We start from the raw sequence: 17,881 nt of genomic DNA, 5'->3' as shown, positions 1-17,881 counted from the left end.
ACCCTCTCCATCTAATCGAAAACATTGCTTTTGCTCGATTAGAGGTAGAATTTTTCATATTTCGGCCTCGTGCATTTTTTTTTTCATTTCAGGCTCGATTTACATTTAAACGACAGCGATCCTGTAAGCAGCCACGATTCGCGTCCTCGCGCAGCGCAGTCTCATGAGGTATTCAAGATGCGCGAGAGCCGCGCGACGATGCCATTGAACAAGGTCGTGAACATCGTAACGCTTTTCAGTGCTGCCGTTTTGTAATTTATCCCGATATCCTCAATATCGTTTTCTCAGGACGGCTACTGCTTTCCGATAACGAAATATCGACCTAGGACGAGGTAACGGTGAGAGCTTGCGAGCTCTCTGAAGGTATTCCCGCGAAGCATGTAAGGGCTTCTGCACAGGGCTCTCTCTCTACTCTCGCGTATCTTACTCGCTCAAAAATCCCACGACTTTTTCGCATTCGCCGTAACAATGTCTCCACATACGATCTTACTTCGGTCGTGTTGTATTGCGTCGTAGGATCGCGTTTGTTTCTCACGATCGCCTCACGGAATCTGCATCCACGTTCGAGCCGGGAGGAATGACAGTTCCCGACACGGTCGGAAAACGGGAGTCCGTATGGAGAGAATCCTTGGAGGAAAGCGACGCGGATGGATTTTGCAAAATCGATGAACAGCGACCGCGCGTGACCGACATTTTCGTGATCGAGCAAAATTACGTGGGACAACGGTGACGGACCGCTTTGGACGCAGTTGGTACGCTCACCGCTTTCGTCGTATCTCTCGGCGAAAAATATCGAGCAATTTTTATTTTCGCGGACCGGCCGGAATTGCCACAAAGCAGTCGCGACGGTTCGTTCGATCGTCGAGATGACCGCGGGGAAGAGGATGCACCTCGAATTTGGGAGCGATGGAATTTATTTCGGCAACGTGACCGGAAGCGACAAACCGCGGCAGTTCGCTCGACGGAACAATTTCAGAAATCGCGCCGAAGCCGCGATTTCTCGCGAAATTTTATGCGAGATAATTTTATCGCAATTATTATTTACGACGCACTGTCGTCGCGTAATGAGAAGAGTTTTGCGTGCAGCTTAGGGAGCGGCTCGCTTCGGCCGGACAATTTGCATTCGTCGAAACGAATTAAATGTTTGAAGAGACTAATTAATTTGATTTAGGCACTTTTGCCCGCGCACAGTCAAACGGATAATTAGATCTCTGGAAAAAGAGAATAAATTACTGACGGGATTAACGACCGGCGACTGCTCGATGACCCTCGAAAATTCGCGGATACGGAGGAGCGACGGCTACACAACGATAAAAATGCAGCGGCCACTTGAAAGCACTTTGACGGACGTTGCCTATTGTCGCTTCGCTAAGAGTAAGAGAGAGAAAGAAGAGAGAGAGAGAGAGAGAGAGAGAGAGAGAGAGAGAGATGTGTAGGACTTTGGTATACAAATAACGAGGTTTACGTTTCTCAAGTACGAAGAGAAAGAATACTATGCGCCGTATCGGTGAAGCACCGTTTATATTGACTACTCATTATAATCAACTCTGAGTTGCTCCTCCTTGTTAATTTTCCAGATCGTTTGTCCGAAATAAAATTACCAACGATGAAACTACCGTTCGTCAGACCGAGTCGAGCGATCCAGGAATATTTCGAAATCGATTCGCCGGTACTCGCGTTCGGTCTAACGATCCGCTGGATCATCGATGCGGCTGAACGAATTGATTTGTCGAGAGACGCGCGCCCCCACAGAGCCAGACGTTCGTTTAACCCACAAAGCAAGCGGGCGGGATGAGAAAGGAAATTAATATTCGTACGTATCCAAGTGGGTCACGTGGGGATTAGTGTCGGCGAAACTGTAACGACGGTCGCGTGCAATAATTACGCGGCTTCCAGAGCTCGTAATGTCTTTGACCCCGCTTCTTACACGGGTGAGTGTGCGACTGTGTCCGCTGGAGTAGGCTCGGAAACTGCCACACAGAGCCGCTCTCGAGGTGGAAAAAGACGCGATGAGGAAAAGGCCGAGAGGAAGAGGAACAAGTCGAAGGTCATTTATTCCTACGCGATGCGTCACTTCGCGATGCGACGTGACGCATCGCGATGATGAGTGACGCCAGTGACCTCGTTGGAGGGCACTGTGTGTAAACGGGCGACATCGTCGTGCTCGTGAGCGGATCGTTTCTTAAAAGTTCGCCGCTTCGCAAAGTCGTCCGCGCCAGACGTGCTCTGAGTGCGCAAAAATTGGTCACTGCGTGTGTATTTCAGAATATTCGATTCATGAGCCTTGCGTCACGTCCGCAGGCCGCTGGCTTGTTTTGTTTAGCACAACGGGTTGCCGCTATTTTATTCCGTTTAGTTTAATGTTTAGTTAAACGCACAAATGGAAAGTTGAAATTTAATCGCGTGGCCTCCCTCCCTCTCTCTCTCTCTCTCTCTCTCTCTCTCTCTCTCTCTCCCCCCCGGCCTACATAACGCGTACGTGTGCACCCACCGAATTCAAAGCGTCGCAAATGAAAAATCCTATATATGATAATTAATTCACACGTAGTGACTCGGAGTAGAAAGGGACGTAAAGTACGGGCATAGAATGTATTCGTGTTACTGGGTCAACTTAATCGAGAAATTACAACGGTGATTCGGAAATTGCGGCGAGAACAGTATCAATCCGCCAACGGTTAATAGCCAACGGAGACACATCGACTGGAAGAAGCTGCGACCGTTGATTACGATAAATGCATGTCGTTAAATCGGTATCGCACTGCACATCCTGATTTAGCGTCCGACCGATTGATCAGTCGGTGCTCAACGACGGGTTAGTCGAGCGCAGCGATACTGCGATATTCCGATTGCGATTATTTTAAAAGCTCGGAATCCACGACGACGACGATCACGACGACGACGACGACGACGACGACGACGACGACGATGATAATATCACGGATATTAGATCGCGATGTGTACACTTGACAGGAGTGAACTGACAGGGAGAAGGACCTCGTGTCAGAATGCGCCGGAAATGCCGCTGCCGAAAGTATTTCGCATATTTGCATCCGCGGCATGTGCTCCATCGATATTCGATGCAGCGAGGACGTTTGAGCGCCAGGGAAAACAGATAAACTAGCCAGACAGACGCGGAGGCCGAGGTCAATGTCCTCGAAAAGGCGCGTATCGCAGGGTCGTATCGAAGATCCGCGCACAGCTTACATCCCCGACGGGGAAGGAACATACCCGGACGTACGAGAACTCGCACAAAGGACTGGCAATAATGATCGTGCGCCCACCCTGTGTGTCGCGTACAAACCGGTTCGCTTGTAAAAACAAGGCACCCTGCCTCCTGCCACTCTTCCACCGCCGCCGCCGCCGCCGCCGCCGCCGCCACCGCCACCGCCGCTGCCGCCGTCGCCGCCGCCGCCGCCCAAACAGAAAGCCCGAGGCTGAAATTTTCGGCGAAAAACAAATCGACGATTGTGCCTTCTCGCATGACGATCCTGCTCGACGGCAATGTTTGTGAAACGCAGCGGAAGCACGCGCCTGTCGGGAGAGCTGTTCCGCGTGAGATCCTGCGGAACTCTCGTCGCGGAAGAAGATTTTCCCCTTGCTGATTATTTAAGATAACTATGCGCCTTCTCTTTCTTTCTCCCTTGCCGTGTATACCTCCTGATCGGCGACGGTGTCGAAGGTCACTCCGAAACGGAAAAAGCTATCCGAGTCCATGAAGGAGCGAAAATCGCGCAGGCGACTATCGCGGCGAATTCCGTAGTGCAGATTTCGCCGCGACTCGGTAATGATCCTCGCGAACGCACGCTCGCACGCACGCACTTACGTTCTCGAGGTGCACAGTGAGTACGCAGTACGCAGGTGATCCTCTTCGCCTTGCGGCACACGTCGCCCGTACGCAACGGAGCACCCACTCGGAGCACCCCTCTCGGGGGGTGTACCGAGGAACCCGTCGATGCAGTTCGGAAGACTAATAACCGACGCACGATGCGCGTCGCAGGATCACCTGGCGGAGGAGAGCGTTCTCGGGAGCTCGCGGAGCTCTCTCGAAGCCGGCTGAGGATTACGAGACAGCTCGACGATGTGTCTCTTCTCCTGCGGCGCCACAGCGTCTCTCAGGACCTTTCCTCGCGGTTCTCGTCGTACCCGGCAGGCGGCTGAGGCGAGGAAGATGTCAACGTGCCGGCAACACGCACACACACATATACACGCATACACGCACACACGCACTCGCACACACACACACATACACAGGTGGATAGACAGACAGGTAGGTAGGCAGGCAGGCAGACAGGCAGGCAGCAAGGCAGCAAGGCAGGAAGGCAGGCGGCAGGCAGGCAGGCAGGCAGGCAGGCAGACAGACAGACAGACAGACAGACAGACACAGGAACCCACACTGCACGCACTTCCGTAAATAGTAGCTTACGCTCGCGACTCGTTCATCCGCGGGCACGGCCTACGCGCAGAGAAACGTGCGGTCCGAACTATTTATCGGGGTTGCGACATCTCGAGGGGGGCCAGTCAGTAGGGGTGGTTTTGGCGAACGTGCGTTTCACCGCGTGGGTCTTTTGGGGTGCCGGTCCCGACTGACTGCGCCATCGGGCAAACTCCATCGCGCTGCTCGACATCAGCGACGGTGGTGGTGGTGGAGGTGGCGGCGCGGCGGCGGCGGCGGCGGCGTCGGTGGTGGTGGTGGCGGCGGCGGTGGTGGTGATGGCGGCGGTGGTGGCGTCGCCGCCGCCACCGCCGCCGCCGCCGCCGCCGCTGCCGTTGCTGCTGCTGCCGGCGAGCGTCGGCTATCGATTTTTCCGTGCAGCCTCCGCGACCGGAACATGCCGGTCCACGTCTCTGCTCTAGTCAGTCCTGTCGGCGGCTCGTCCTGCCGGATTCTTTGGCTCAATTCTGGCGCCTTGGACCGTCTATGCTCGTGGAACTTTGCTCGATGATTTTCCACGTGAAGTTTCCTCCGATCATTAGGAATGACAAAGGGGTGCAAAGGGGTGACGCGACAGCAGGAAGCAGCCTTGTCAGTTGTGCGAAGATACATTTTCTAATTGCATCGCGGCTCGGATTGTAGGAGTTCAAGTGATGAGTTCCCATTGATTCAACCCTGCGTAACGGCGTTCATAAGAATGAAGATCTCGAATTCGTTAAATCCGCTGATGAGTTCACATGGTCGCATTTAGTTTTATTGCTCGTTCATCGCATGATGGTCCGGCCTTCATCTTCACCTCATTTCTTTTGCCTTCGCTGCCGTTTCTCTCTCTCTCTCTCTCCCTTTCAGTCGTCCAATACCACTGTTTAGAAAAGTCAGGAAGTGATTGCGATAAGATAGCCCGAGGTCGCCGATAGACGATGATGTTTATCGAGTTAGTCCTGCTGCGCCCCGGGGCGTGTCTTAACGCGTGTCTCACTTTTAATTAACGCCTCTCGATCACTGCGAAAATTAGACGCAATCTGATTTTCAGCGTGATGCGTATGCGATAAGCTGATTAATGTAGTGTCTTGAGGTGATTAATATTAATATCAAAGCATGCATAGAGGTCGCGCTCTCTTGTGCGTGTTCGGTTGCCCGTGAATTTCGCGTCCGGGATTCTTTTTCTTTCTCTATTCATATGCGCGCGTAATGATATCGGTGATGTGCTACTGTTTGCGACAACACGACGACGAGCGCGCGCTGTCTCGTTTAATTAACTCAGTTGCAACACCGTTTAATAACATTATACCTTATACGAGTAAACGATATTCACATATATGCATACACGCATGTACACACGTGTACACATCCACACATGCATCTATTTCGTAAAGCCCTCGCATACACACATACGCACACAGGAGTGACGTTGTTCGCGAGGATACATTCATGCCACGTGCGCGATAAGTTAGTTTTTCAAAGTCACGAGACAGGGAAGACTCTATAGTGTAGTAAATAATAAATATATATATATATATATTTTTTTTTCGCACGATGGCTCCGATTGTCGCGAAATATTTCTCTGGAAAAGTATGGTCCGATGGTGCGCACGACTTTAACAATTAATTTCGTCGCGAAAGCAAAATGATGGCGTCTCCGATACCGCGCGATTCTCCACACCGCGGAAAGTTTCCGTCGCGACTGCGAATAAGAGAACGATAGACGTCGTGCGTTATGTGCGAGCGACATGACACGGCTGCAAAAATTCGCCGGAGACCCGTTTCTCCCTTTTAATCGCGCGACGTTTTCGCCAAATTAAGATGCGCACGGCGGAAAACCGGCGGCGAGCTGGAAGCTACATATAGATTGAACTCCCGCTCCGCTGAAAAGCAACGAGCGGGCGATCGATCATTTCACTTCGGTCTCGATGGGAGGCTGAGATTAAATATCCATTGTGCGCGGCCCGCTATATGTGTCTGGATAACATTGCCGCCATACCATTGGACAGTTCGCGTAGTTTCGAACGATCCTAATTACAAACATAGTCATCGACCGCACGAGGAGGCAATAAAGCCCCGAGGGCGGATCAAAACTTCGTCGATTATCGAATGGCGCTTGCTATATCCGACGTAGCGAAGGGGAAAAGGGAGACACCGGGACGTTGGACTCGGCTAGATGCGCCATGTGTTCCTTTTCATTGCGGCTACATCGCGACGGCGGGAAGCACAAGTGACATGGAAGACGCGTCGCGATATCACGTGTCTAATGATATCATCCATCTCCTCATTAATCGTCTCGACTTACGGCGGAGTAACACATTTATTTTGCTCCCTTTCCCCATTGACATCCCCATTGTTCATATTATTATCATTGTTCCATTATGAGTCTCTGCGGAAAAGTGGTCAGACCTATTCTCGAAATCGTGCCTTGAAAACAATTTCAACCCCCCCGGCGGCTGCTTATGTCTACGACGGAGAAGCGAGCTCTTTTTCAGCTGAATAAAAATACGCTCAACGCGGCGCAGCGGCACGAGGGGGAGAGGGGGGAATGAAATAGCAGAGGAATGAAAATTAGCATAGACGGGGGGATAAATACAATAGCGAGGGGAAAAGCGAACGAATGAAGTCGACAGTGCAAACAGACGCGCCGTATCTTCTTGGGCGCCGCGCCGGTCGCGGCTGATCACGAACGGATGACTCTACTTACGGCAAGTAGCGGCACTCGATCTGCGGTCGGACAATAAGGGAAGTTAGCTTACGCCAGCGCTTTGTCCACGACGATGAGCGATCTTCGAAATTGAGATGAAAAAGGATGTCGAAGGATTTGTCGGTCATATCTGACGACGGGGGGAGGGAGAATATATACGCCGATCCTACGGGAAGCATGAGACGACAGTAAGAAAGACAAAGAGTCTCATTAATGATCCCGAGAATATTTCGCGCAAAGAAAAATTCGATCCAAATATGGATATATACTGCGATCACAAACGTGTCTAAGGACGGGACGAAATGTGAAGTAAATGACTCTTTTGCATCGAGATATGAAAGATGCATAAAGTAACACATAATGAGAGATATTATATTATTGACTCAAGAATATAACAAGAGCGTCAGAAAGCTTGAAACGCGATCTTAGAAATCGCGAAGGAATCAAATCTGCGTTCTCATTGGTCCTTATTATTCGCCTGACGGAACAAATATCGAAGTTTCACAAATTTTGTTGCATTGTTGAAAAAAGTCTTCTTTTCTCGATTAAAGTAGCAAATAACTGCCGGGGTAATTCGCTGCGAGCCAACACACGATTCTTTCCGGTTTGAACAGGAACGTCTTCCTCGCGTCGTCTTTTATACGAAAGGATGAAAGAGGGGACGCGAATATTGGATTCGTCTGTATAAATATCGGGGAGATAAACGGGATGAGCAGATATAGCCTGGAGTTATCGGCTCGAAAGTCTGAATACGTACAAACAAAGGGTCGACGCGGAACGTCAACGCTGTAATAACGTGCGACGCGATTGATGATGATATTTCTACGAATGAGAATCGATCAGAGGGGACGCGCGCTCGCGCGCACCCACGTGCAGTAGAAAAGGGGACTCACTTATTCACACATATTCAAAGACGAAGGCGAGTGAACGCGTGAGCAAGCTCGAATCGCTTTTTCGGTGCATGAACAGTGCCAGCATATTTCTCTCGATCATGCGCCGGGGAGAGTACTCGAGTAAGCGCGCTTTAAGCATCTCTCTCTCTCTCTCTCTCTCTCTCTCTCTCTCTCTCTCTCTCTGAGCGAAATGATAAAAGAGATATTTTTCATGGGACAGCAAGAAATTCAGATAAAAACTTAGATAAATTCAGAAAACTGTATACCTCGCAAAAATCTCTCGTCGAGGCGATGTCGACCGAGACAAGCAGCCAACGAGTCATCAGAGAGACGATAGGCGGGGGGTGTCGTTAAAAAAATGCGTGCACATAAGTGCACGTTTTCCTTCACGATTGTGTCGATGGAAACGGTCTCAGCGTGAAGAATTCGGTGACGAGAATTCGCTTTCCACAAGATTGCGATTTCATTAATAGGCTTTACGCGATAGTAGATCGAGCAGGGCAGGGGCGGTCGGCGCAGTAGGAAGCGGAGAATAAAATCCGTAGTTCGAGAGTGAACAACGGAACATGGCAAAGTGTGTCAAAGTGCAGCGGAGTGTGCCAGAAAACGACGGAGTCCGATCTGACATCCCCTCGCAATTTCTGCCCGTATTCCTGTCGTCCTCTCGCACGGTTTGCATCGTTTCAACGGCGGAATGCTTTTCGATAAGCTTCAAACGCGACGCGACGCGACGCCGCGCGAATCGATTATTACAACTTCGAGACTGCACTTGCGTACCGCCGCGGCGCATCATCGCGCGACGATTTCACGCGCGAAATCAAGCGCATCCCTCCCGCCATTTGTCCGCCGCGGCGGCGGCGGCGGTCAATCCTGCAACAGTAATTATTTTCCGCGTTTGCCGTGACACCGACGACGCGCTCATTATACGGCCGTGTCGCCAATTTGGAGAGTTCGTCGCTCCCTCAATCCCCGTAACGAATTCGCATTGTATTCACGATGTCGCCTCATGTCGCCGCTGGATTTTCGCAAGCGGCATCCCGGAGAGTACGAGCGCGGCCGAGTTTATGGAGATTAACCGACGAGAATTGCACATCGCGTGTTTCTCTTGTCGCCCACCCATCACGCACGTCATCTTGTTCATCCACATTGTTATTCCGCGATGACTCGCGCGAAAGCACCAAGGTTACGCGAAAATTGCCTGCCCGGGCAGCCCGGACGAGCGAACGTCGCTGAGATCCTATCGAGAAGCAGACAACGACGCGAGAATGTTGACTCGTCGCACTCTTATCTAATCGACGACGTTTATCTCACGTCGCCGAATTGTTATCGAGCGGGTGAAATAAACCCCTCCAACGTCGCGTTCTGTACGATGAGTAGCTATATGTAGTTGTTTGACATCTTATTGACGTCGGAAAAAACATTCTAGTTGCGCGCGTTATTTGTTTGACGTCGTCGTTGCGTCATCGTCGTAACAGGTAACAATATTTAGTTTGATGTAATACTTCGTCATCCATCAATAAAGTGTTGTATATGTCTGTGTGTGTGTGTGTGTGTGTGTGTGTGTATGTGTGTGTATGAGAGAGAGAGAGAGAGAGAGAGAGAGAGAGAGAGAGAGAGAGAGAGAGAGAGAGAGAGAGAGAAGGCGAAATTCAATTTAAATGAAGCCAAACTAACTCACTTCCGATGTGCCGCGGGCAAAGATAAACGGATCGTATCACAAACATCAAAGAGGGAAATTTCATCAGTTTTGATTTCAAGGTTTCCAATTACGACTCGATGTGCTTTAATACGACCGGCAGTTCATTCCCACGAAAACTTCGCCGGCCTTTTCTCCGGGCTTCTCCCGCGTTTAACCACGTTGATGCGGCGCGGCCGAAGCGAATGAAAATGAAGAGTAATTAACTCGGAGAGAGGAGTGCTCTCGAGAGCCGAAACATCTCGGACCCTTGACTGAGCAGCCGGTATTGTGATTACAAACACAATTACGGCGCGATACGCGTCAGTGATTCGCGGATGATGCCTTGAGTGGCAAGACGGTGCGAGATAAAAAATGTATTCAGACACTCCCGCGTGGCACACGGGCAAATTGTTAGCCGTCCCGTTCGATTCGTTTCGACGATCTTCGCCGGCGCCATTATCGAATGCTCCGGAGCTCACGTCTTTGGACGTCGAATTTACTGTCTCTCGCCCGGGGAAGCGTGGTTTCATCAATTTTTGATCGATCGCTTTTCACCCCGCGCTACTGCCGCGCCGAAGATGGATAAGAGCGACATCAAGAAGCGATCCACCACGGACTCTCGCTACGGGCTTGTACTAAATTTTCCATACGAACGATCCGATCGCGTGCCCTTCTTTCTCAACATCCGCTCCGTTCCGCTCGCTCTTTTAACGACGACGGCCTGAAGAGATGCCAGTGTAGAAATTCTCGGGCCGGTAATTTAATAAACGACGCCCGTCGTATGAAAACGACGTGTCGTCTCCTGCGCGCGGCGGGAAAAACTGCGAACCTGTTCCGGAGGAAATTTGTATTGTCACGTCGCACTCGTATCTCGCGAAATCTTTCGTAAAGGAGTGTGAATTTCTGTGAATTTCATCCACGCATTACGGGAAATGGTGTGTGCTGCATAGATTAATGATTCTCAGATTAAACAGATAAGTTTCTGCGTAACTATCCCGTCAACTCTTTACGATAGTGATACAGATACAATCATGTGCACATAAATTACGTTCTATATTTAAACACAATTAACCCTTTTCTATTAACCCCTTCATTCCGCTCGAATAGTGGGGCTCAATTTGAGTCCGTGGAAACGACACTCTTTAACGTATCTTTTGGACGGGAATATACTTTTTGGTTGTACTCGGTAGCTCAACATGACGCATGAAATATTCAGCGATTTGTAATTCAGAAGTAGTCGGACTAGTCCGGATTAATTAAAATATTCAGAGAAACGACGGAAGAGAGTGACTCGCATCCACATGTCAAATCTTTGAAATCTGCTTCATGTTACACTACGAAAACGTGCGAAATAAAGTACGTACAGCATCAAAAATGGCTAAATGATTCATTTGCGTGAATAGAACACGCGATATTTAAGCTGCACCCGAAATATCGAAGAACATGGCCCAGATATTTCGTCAAATAATATATCACGATGTGTTACGCTCTCATAGATATTTTCGAACTTGCCAACGTTAAGATTTTAGGATCATGTCACCGCAAAATCAATTGTTAAACTACAGATATATCTCTGGTCTTTCGATGCGAATATCCGCCAAAGAACAGAGAGATTGGATTATCGAGTACTTATCGCTTGCTTTGAAGAAAACTGGAGACATGAAGATCTTGCTAGGAGAGAAAATTAGCCGTTTGTCTTTCAATCGGCGGAAGATACACTTCAGAACAAAAGAGCCACAGAAATTGTCTGTGGAGTCGTTGTTCATTGGTACACCAATAATATTACCGAGGTGGATGCTTTGGACGAATTAAAGCAATAATTTCCGGAAAAGTTGCTAGTAACGGAGGTTGTCAGCGGAGTTTTAGCGAGTACTCGAGAAAATCAATTTATAAAATGTATTTCGATATTAAATTTTCCTCGCGCTCTGAAAGATTTTCGCGATGCGTCGATAGCCTGATAGATAGATGAAAGGAGATAACCCTTTAGGAGAAGAGGAAAAATACTACGATGCAAATTTATTTGAATCAAGTTTATATCTCGTAATATCAAGGTGAAAAAAATCCCACGACTATCAGCTTACATTAAAATGGCAGAGTTTGAAGTTTTATGAGGCGGTTTTATGAGTCATAGCTCACATATCTACCGTAGGTCTATATTTTCGTAAGAATGACAAATGACAATTTGTAGATAATCCTGTGATTCTGAACTCGTGGCAGTGCGGCGAGGACTACGCGAGGAGCATCATCAAATGCATGTCGCAATGGGTGTCTGACTGGATCGATTGGAATATCACTTTGGACTTAGCCGGGAGACTCTCTTTTTGGAATGCTAAAGTTGACTCAACAATAATAATCAACGCAACCGTGGATGAGTTTCACAAGCAACCGTTCCATGCGCTCAGACACATTTTAAGGTTCGTGTGTCATTATTCTTCCGCATCTAGACGATGTATCCTTCATTTTAGTGTGATATCATATTCAACTCATTCTTCGCTTTATATCACTTCACTCATGTGAGATATCATTTTACAACATTTTGGAAACTTTGTTCATTAATTCAGGGCTATATTATACTTCTTTTCATAGATAGGCATGTTCCGCCGCGTAGTGTGAGAATCAACACAACTTCGGAGAGGACCGAGGGAGTTGAAAACATCGCGTTTTCCATGCTCGACTATGGTGCCGTGCTAGTAATTTTAAACATGTGAAACCTTCTTCGCATAATATTGCAATACATGCAAATGCAAAATACACGCGTTATATATATACGCGTATATATATATTTTTTTCTCTTTTTTTTCAATTTCTACGACGCATCACGCGTGGAAGAAACTTTCATATCATTACTTTTTTCAGAGGCAAAAGGAGAAGAAAATTCTGATCGAGAATCTTGAGAAAAGAATAACCGAGGTAGATATTCTCGGCAAGTCCATAAATACGTTGAAATACTGGTAGATACGCAGGGGGAATATAAATGTAAATAATAACGTCTACACGAAGATACGTAACGTTAAATGCTACGGTAGAAATCGTTCTTTTATTTCGAGCACGGGAATTTAACACAAATGGTACCTCATTCCTCCCGGCTGTGGTTGATTTGTATTCAGTTGCGCATTGTTAGCAGCTCGTCGGTTTGCAATTAATCGCAACTTCTGCATAACTTGGGTCACTCAGCGTTAAAGCTCACTCGTCTTCCCTCCTCTCCCCTCTCTCTCTCTCTCCCTCTCCCTCTCTCTCTCTCTCCCCCCCCCTCTCTCTCTCTCTCTCTCTCTCTCTCTCTCTCCCTCTTTCTCTGCAAATTCTTCAAGCGTGCAAGTATTCATCGGATGTGCCGCGCGCTTGATGAGCATCACCACGGCTGCGGCGGCAGAGACTTTCTCAAATACTCTCGATCTTACTGAATGTTTAAAACATCTTCCACGTTTAATCCGTTACTAAACTCCGACTACGAGCCTTTAATAGCGAGCGAAAATAATTTAAGTTCGTAAAGGGAGTAATTCTCGGTTTATAAATCCCAATTACCCTCACGCGGTTATTATAATTACTCGCCGAGTGTAACGACTAAGTATTATCTTACAATTCCCACTATTTTAACAAGGGTCCCGCGGTCGTTTCTCTTTTTTGTTCCGGAATAAATAACGGTTGTTTTCATGATAAACATCGGCCATTATCGTTTATACCTTCGGTGTACACTCCGCCGAAACCGATAATATTCCGTGCGATTGTCTCTGCGCATACTCGTCGAATTCAAGCCGTTTGGCCGTCGCTTTCGTTGTCGCTGGGTACACTACAAAGATAGAAACGAGATCACGCGCTGATCCACTTCTCTCTCTTGTCTCTCGTGACCCATTCGTTTGAGCTGCACGCGAAACGAATGATCCTTCCAGATCGTTACCAATCCTTTCGTACCGTTGACCCATTCCCTGGCGTCAGTGATGCATCGTGCTTCGCCAAAGTGAACTTCGATAGCTTTTAATAGACGCTTTTAACAGCTTTTAATAGCTTGTCTCGGTGCTTCAAAATACTGTGCCAATTAACGCCAACCAGTGCGTTTGTATGTTCGCTACGTTCGATTTCACGATCTACCTGCGTACCTATTGGCGCGTTGTTCGAAGGAATACTCGCGTTTAACCCCGCATGACTTGCGCATACTCGAGTTTTATTGCAAGAATCGTCGGTCGCCAAGTCATTCCGGCTTGAGCGTTTGATTTGAACGTGAGCGACGATGTGAAGAAAACAAGTTGAATCACCCGAAATTTATAATATCGTAATGAAGAAAAATAGAGCCATGGATAATTTATAAGTTTCGCTGATATTACTCAGACAGAAAAAGCTGACTCGAATAGCTGTTGACGATAATCGATAATGTTTTATGGCCATTAATATCCTACCGTTCTCAGGAGAGGATAAGAGAGAAACTCCGATCGCAGTTGCAAGAAAAGGAAGCTCCAGCCGATAAGTAAAAGAAGAGTCAATGTGAACTTCGCTGCGTTCTTAATTATCGGAGAATGAGCTCGCCGAATAAGATAACGGCGAGTAAATTTGCAAAATGAATAAGTTTTCGGTTATTATGGGACTTGTATAAAAATGACGGTCGAGATTTGACATAGGGTACGTTGCTGAGGCAAAAATGATTCGACACAGGTCGGAAGATTGACCTCGGTTTGAAACTCTCTCTCTCTCTCTCTCTCTCTCTCTCTCTCTCTCTCTCTCTCTCTCTCTCTCTCTTTTCTCTCCCTCTCTCACTCTGTCTGCCGTTTTAACGTCCTGAGAGTACGCAACGTCACGGAAAATTTTAACGAGATCCAGATCCTACGTCGAAATGAGAAATACGAGAGCAAATCCGAATGGAATGAAGTCTTGCTACGTGATACATCAACGCGTTCAGTTTAATCGGCGAATGAGAAGAGTGCGTGGCAATTAAAATATGAATTATGCACGGATGCTCGAGCAATTTTTCTTAAACCAGGCGGGCGAACCAAGCGAGCAGAGGGTAAAGGTGTCGAATAGTTTACGACCGACCGATCGATCGATTGCCGGTTTGCGATTGACAGTTGCTGCCTCGGCCGTAAACGGCCGATGCGATCATTCGAGCATCGGCTATGATTCAGTGCGGCTCACACGCGCGCGATACTTTTGAGAATTAGTTTACAGTCGGGCGTACCTGCAAGATAGAATGTATCCAGAGAGACAGACAGACTGTTTGCTCGTATGCGCTTCGCGACATCCCGTTTTATCCGCTCACTCGGCGGACTACGAATCAGCTATATTAGCAAGGCGAACACGTGACACTAGTCTCACCCCGGTAGTTTCTGCCCTGCTTGCGCAGGGTGAAGCACGATCGCGCCCGCGTGACTGACGATACGTTTAAAGTATACAAAAGGACACGTTTCTTAAGTATTATTACATGGAAACGCAATCGCGAACTTTCGACGTGTATTCAGGTATTCATCGAGCGTGGCTGTCGTTTCAGGACTCTTGTTAATGCCTCACATCCGTATCCTGCTTGTGTTTCGGCATGAAGTTCAGTGGCAGATACGGAACAGCTCCGCACACTGCATGATCCCCCCCCTCCCCTCCTCCGTGCCCGGAAGGCTAACAACGATCGCAACTTTACGGGGATGTGTTTCAAAAACAAAACGCTAACTCCCGCGACTCGTGACGCGAACTTCCCGCGAGCGGATAACGCGGCAACTTTCTTGCCGGATAGCAAGTGTCTTTTACACACACCCGTGTGTAATTTCGCCCCGGCTTGCTCGTGCTCGCGCGAATTTCATCGGTGGCCAATACATCACGCGTCACTCCCTTTTAATTTGCGGAAAAATATCCTGACAATGTCGCTGAACATGATTTCGCATCGCTTAGACAGCAATGGCAGAACATCCCGTCTAAAAGCGTTAAAATCATACTCCCAATATCGCTAATTAAGTAAATATCGCGCTGCTGATGTTAATATTAATTCAGTCAATGATATCCTAATGTATACTGAAAACTGATCCTACTATATGAATAATAATCGTGTAAACGTGTAACACGTCGTGTCATAATTTAGAAGCATTAATCTGATAACTTGTTCAAGCCGATATAACAAAAACATGCGCACGGATAATTTTGTAAACAAAAACAGATCGATACACCCGATGTTGCGTGTAACGCGCAATGAGAGTTATTATCAGCTGTTGGGCAAAAAAACAAGAAGAAAAGGAATAGTATTGCTGGTGTATCGCTTCCCCAATAAATCGGCAAATCAAAAGTTATTCGGGTTATGCCCGGGGATCGCCTTCGCCTTCGCGTATCTCGTTATGAAAAAAAACCTCACTGAATTTCAACGTATATAATGCGACAATCGTTATTTTTATGCAGATGTCTTGTTTTGTTCATCGCAGAGACGTGTCTCATTTAAATGCGTTAAACTCGTTCCTTAAGTCCCTCGATCGTAATAATGACTAACAAGCGGCGATTAGCAATTTTAATGACATCGGACTGGAATCTTAGGATTGATCTGCTATAATCGCGACGAGATCGTATCTATTGTGTATCTCGAACAATCGAACAATGTTCGTCGGCCGCAATTTAAGCGAAAAGACAAATGCATCCTCTGTTCCCTTTTTCCTCTGTTTTCATATATCATATGTCACCGAACAGCGTTCACGTGTAGTTCGATACGTGACACGCGCGACACGCACCGCTTATTCGCGAAAGTATTATTTGAACGGAGTCGCGCTCGATTCGGCGCTGCGGCGCTGAAAAGCTCCGGCACATTCGAGAGAGATGCATCGAGATGCATTATTTAAGGCCGCGACTCTTACGGGCGTGCTCCGAAGCTAAACGAATGGAATTTGGTCCAGTGATTACCTTACCAGAGGGACACGCCTCGCCGGACGCGCGCGGCCCCGTTCTCCGTACAAAAGAAACTCAATTTAATCTCGAAACGAGGCCGAATATGCGCGCGCGAATTAATGGAATTCAGTTCGGCCGTTGCAACGCGCGCTCGACTAGCTGCGTTGCATGCATTCGTCGGATAACTGTGAGCGGGCGATCTAGCGTAGCGTGAGAAAACGAGAAGGGATCGCAGGAAGAGGAAGAAAAGGTAATAGAAAGGAAAAGGAGCGGCACGCGCGGACGGAAGGATGAATAGCAGGTTCTTCGGTCGACTCGACGATTAATTAAGCGACGTGACGAATGCGTTATACACGGTCTCTCCCGACGAGTCCAGCGCGGTGCTCTATACGGTAATTTCGTGCGATTTCATTAACGCAGTCGCATACTTAACATTTCAGTCGCCTCGCAAATTGCATAATTGATCAGTGAGACACATGTGTGTGATGGAGCTTACCTTGACGTTTTCTTATCATCAATGATTGGCCTGCGGACACCATACATGTGGTCGGCCGAAGCTGCGCGAGCTAAGAATTCCTCTCGGCCCCAAGCACGTCAGAATCTGCACCTGGAATCGAGTTCGAACAAGTTTCGTTAAATTTCACGAGATCTCTCCGTCATCATCAGAGGTGTAGAAGAGAATTTTAAACGAGGATTTCGATAAAGGGACAAGAGACATATAAATATCTCAGCGAAGTCTACAAAACATTATGAAGTATTGGTGAATGGGATATAAATATACTGTAACAAAGACATGCAGCAAAGACGTACAGATGTGCATAATGCGTGTACAGAACAGTAGTTTTTTTTATTTCAAGCTTATCAACCTCTTAAATTTTGCAATTACCATACATATTGTTTTATTAAAGCGTATGGCATAAAGTGAATCCGACTTGAGGTCGGTATTTTTTTAAATTCCTACTCATATACTGCTTATTTATTCTATTCTCATGTTATGTCCCAGTCTATTTTAATTATAACTCGTCTTCCCCGCCTCTTATTTGCGTCCGTTTACGCGTTGCTAGCTCGTCGCTTGGCAATTAATTAAAACTTTCATATAATTCGGGTCACTCGACATTAGAACTCTCGTGGAAAATTCTTAGCTCTCGGCCAAGAATTCGCGGGACGTGTCGTATTTGATGAGCGCCATGAGAGCGGATTGCTCAAACGCTTTCAATCTCGTTGAATGTTTAAAAGATCTTCCGCGTTTAATCCACTATGACTGACTATGACTAAAATATGAACAAAAATAATTCAAACTCGTAAGGAAGGGACACGATTGGGTATAAGTTTCAATTACTTTCGCGCAAT

General features: G+C 47.6%; 1 protein-coding gene across 6 annotated transcripts in view; it reads right to left on the bottom strand.

Moving 5' to 3' along the window:
• Nucleotides 1–17,881, bottom strand: part of RhoGEF3 (Rho guanine nucleotide exchange factor 3) — a 129,056-nt gene that overhangs the window by 92,807 nt on the left and 18,368 nt on the right. For 4 of the 6 annotated variants that reach the window (XM_025300364.1, XM_025300366.1, XM_025300365.1 and 1 more), the window contains exon 3: nt 17,028–17,138. In XM_025300364.1, coding sequence (XP_025156149.1) covers nt 17,028–17,070 — 43 coding nt within the window. In that variant the 5' untranslated portion in view covers nt 17,071–17,138. Of the gene's footprint in view, nt 1–4,403; nt 4,609–17,027; nt 17,139–17,881 lie in introns of those variants that run through there. The other 2 variants (XM_025300361.1, XM_025300363.1) reach the window with 2 other exon arrangements.

This window comes from Harpegnathos saltator, unplaced genomic scaffold (assembly GCF_003227715.2).
Source record: "Harpegnathos saltator strain DR-91 unplaced genomic scaffold, Hsal_v8.6 scaffold36, whole genome shotgun sequence".
Classification (NCBI taxonomy): Eukaryota; Metazoa; Arthropoda; class Insecta; order Hymenoptera; family Formicidae; genus Harpegnathos; species Harpegnathos saltator.
The sequence above is the reverse complement of the archived record's forward strand: the minus strand, read 5'-3'. Positions and strand labels throughout refer to the sequence as shown.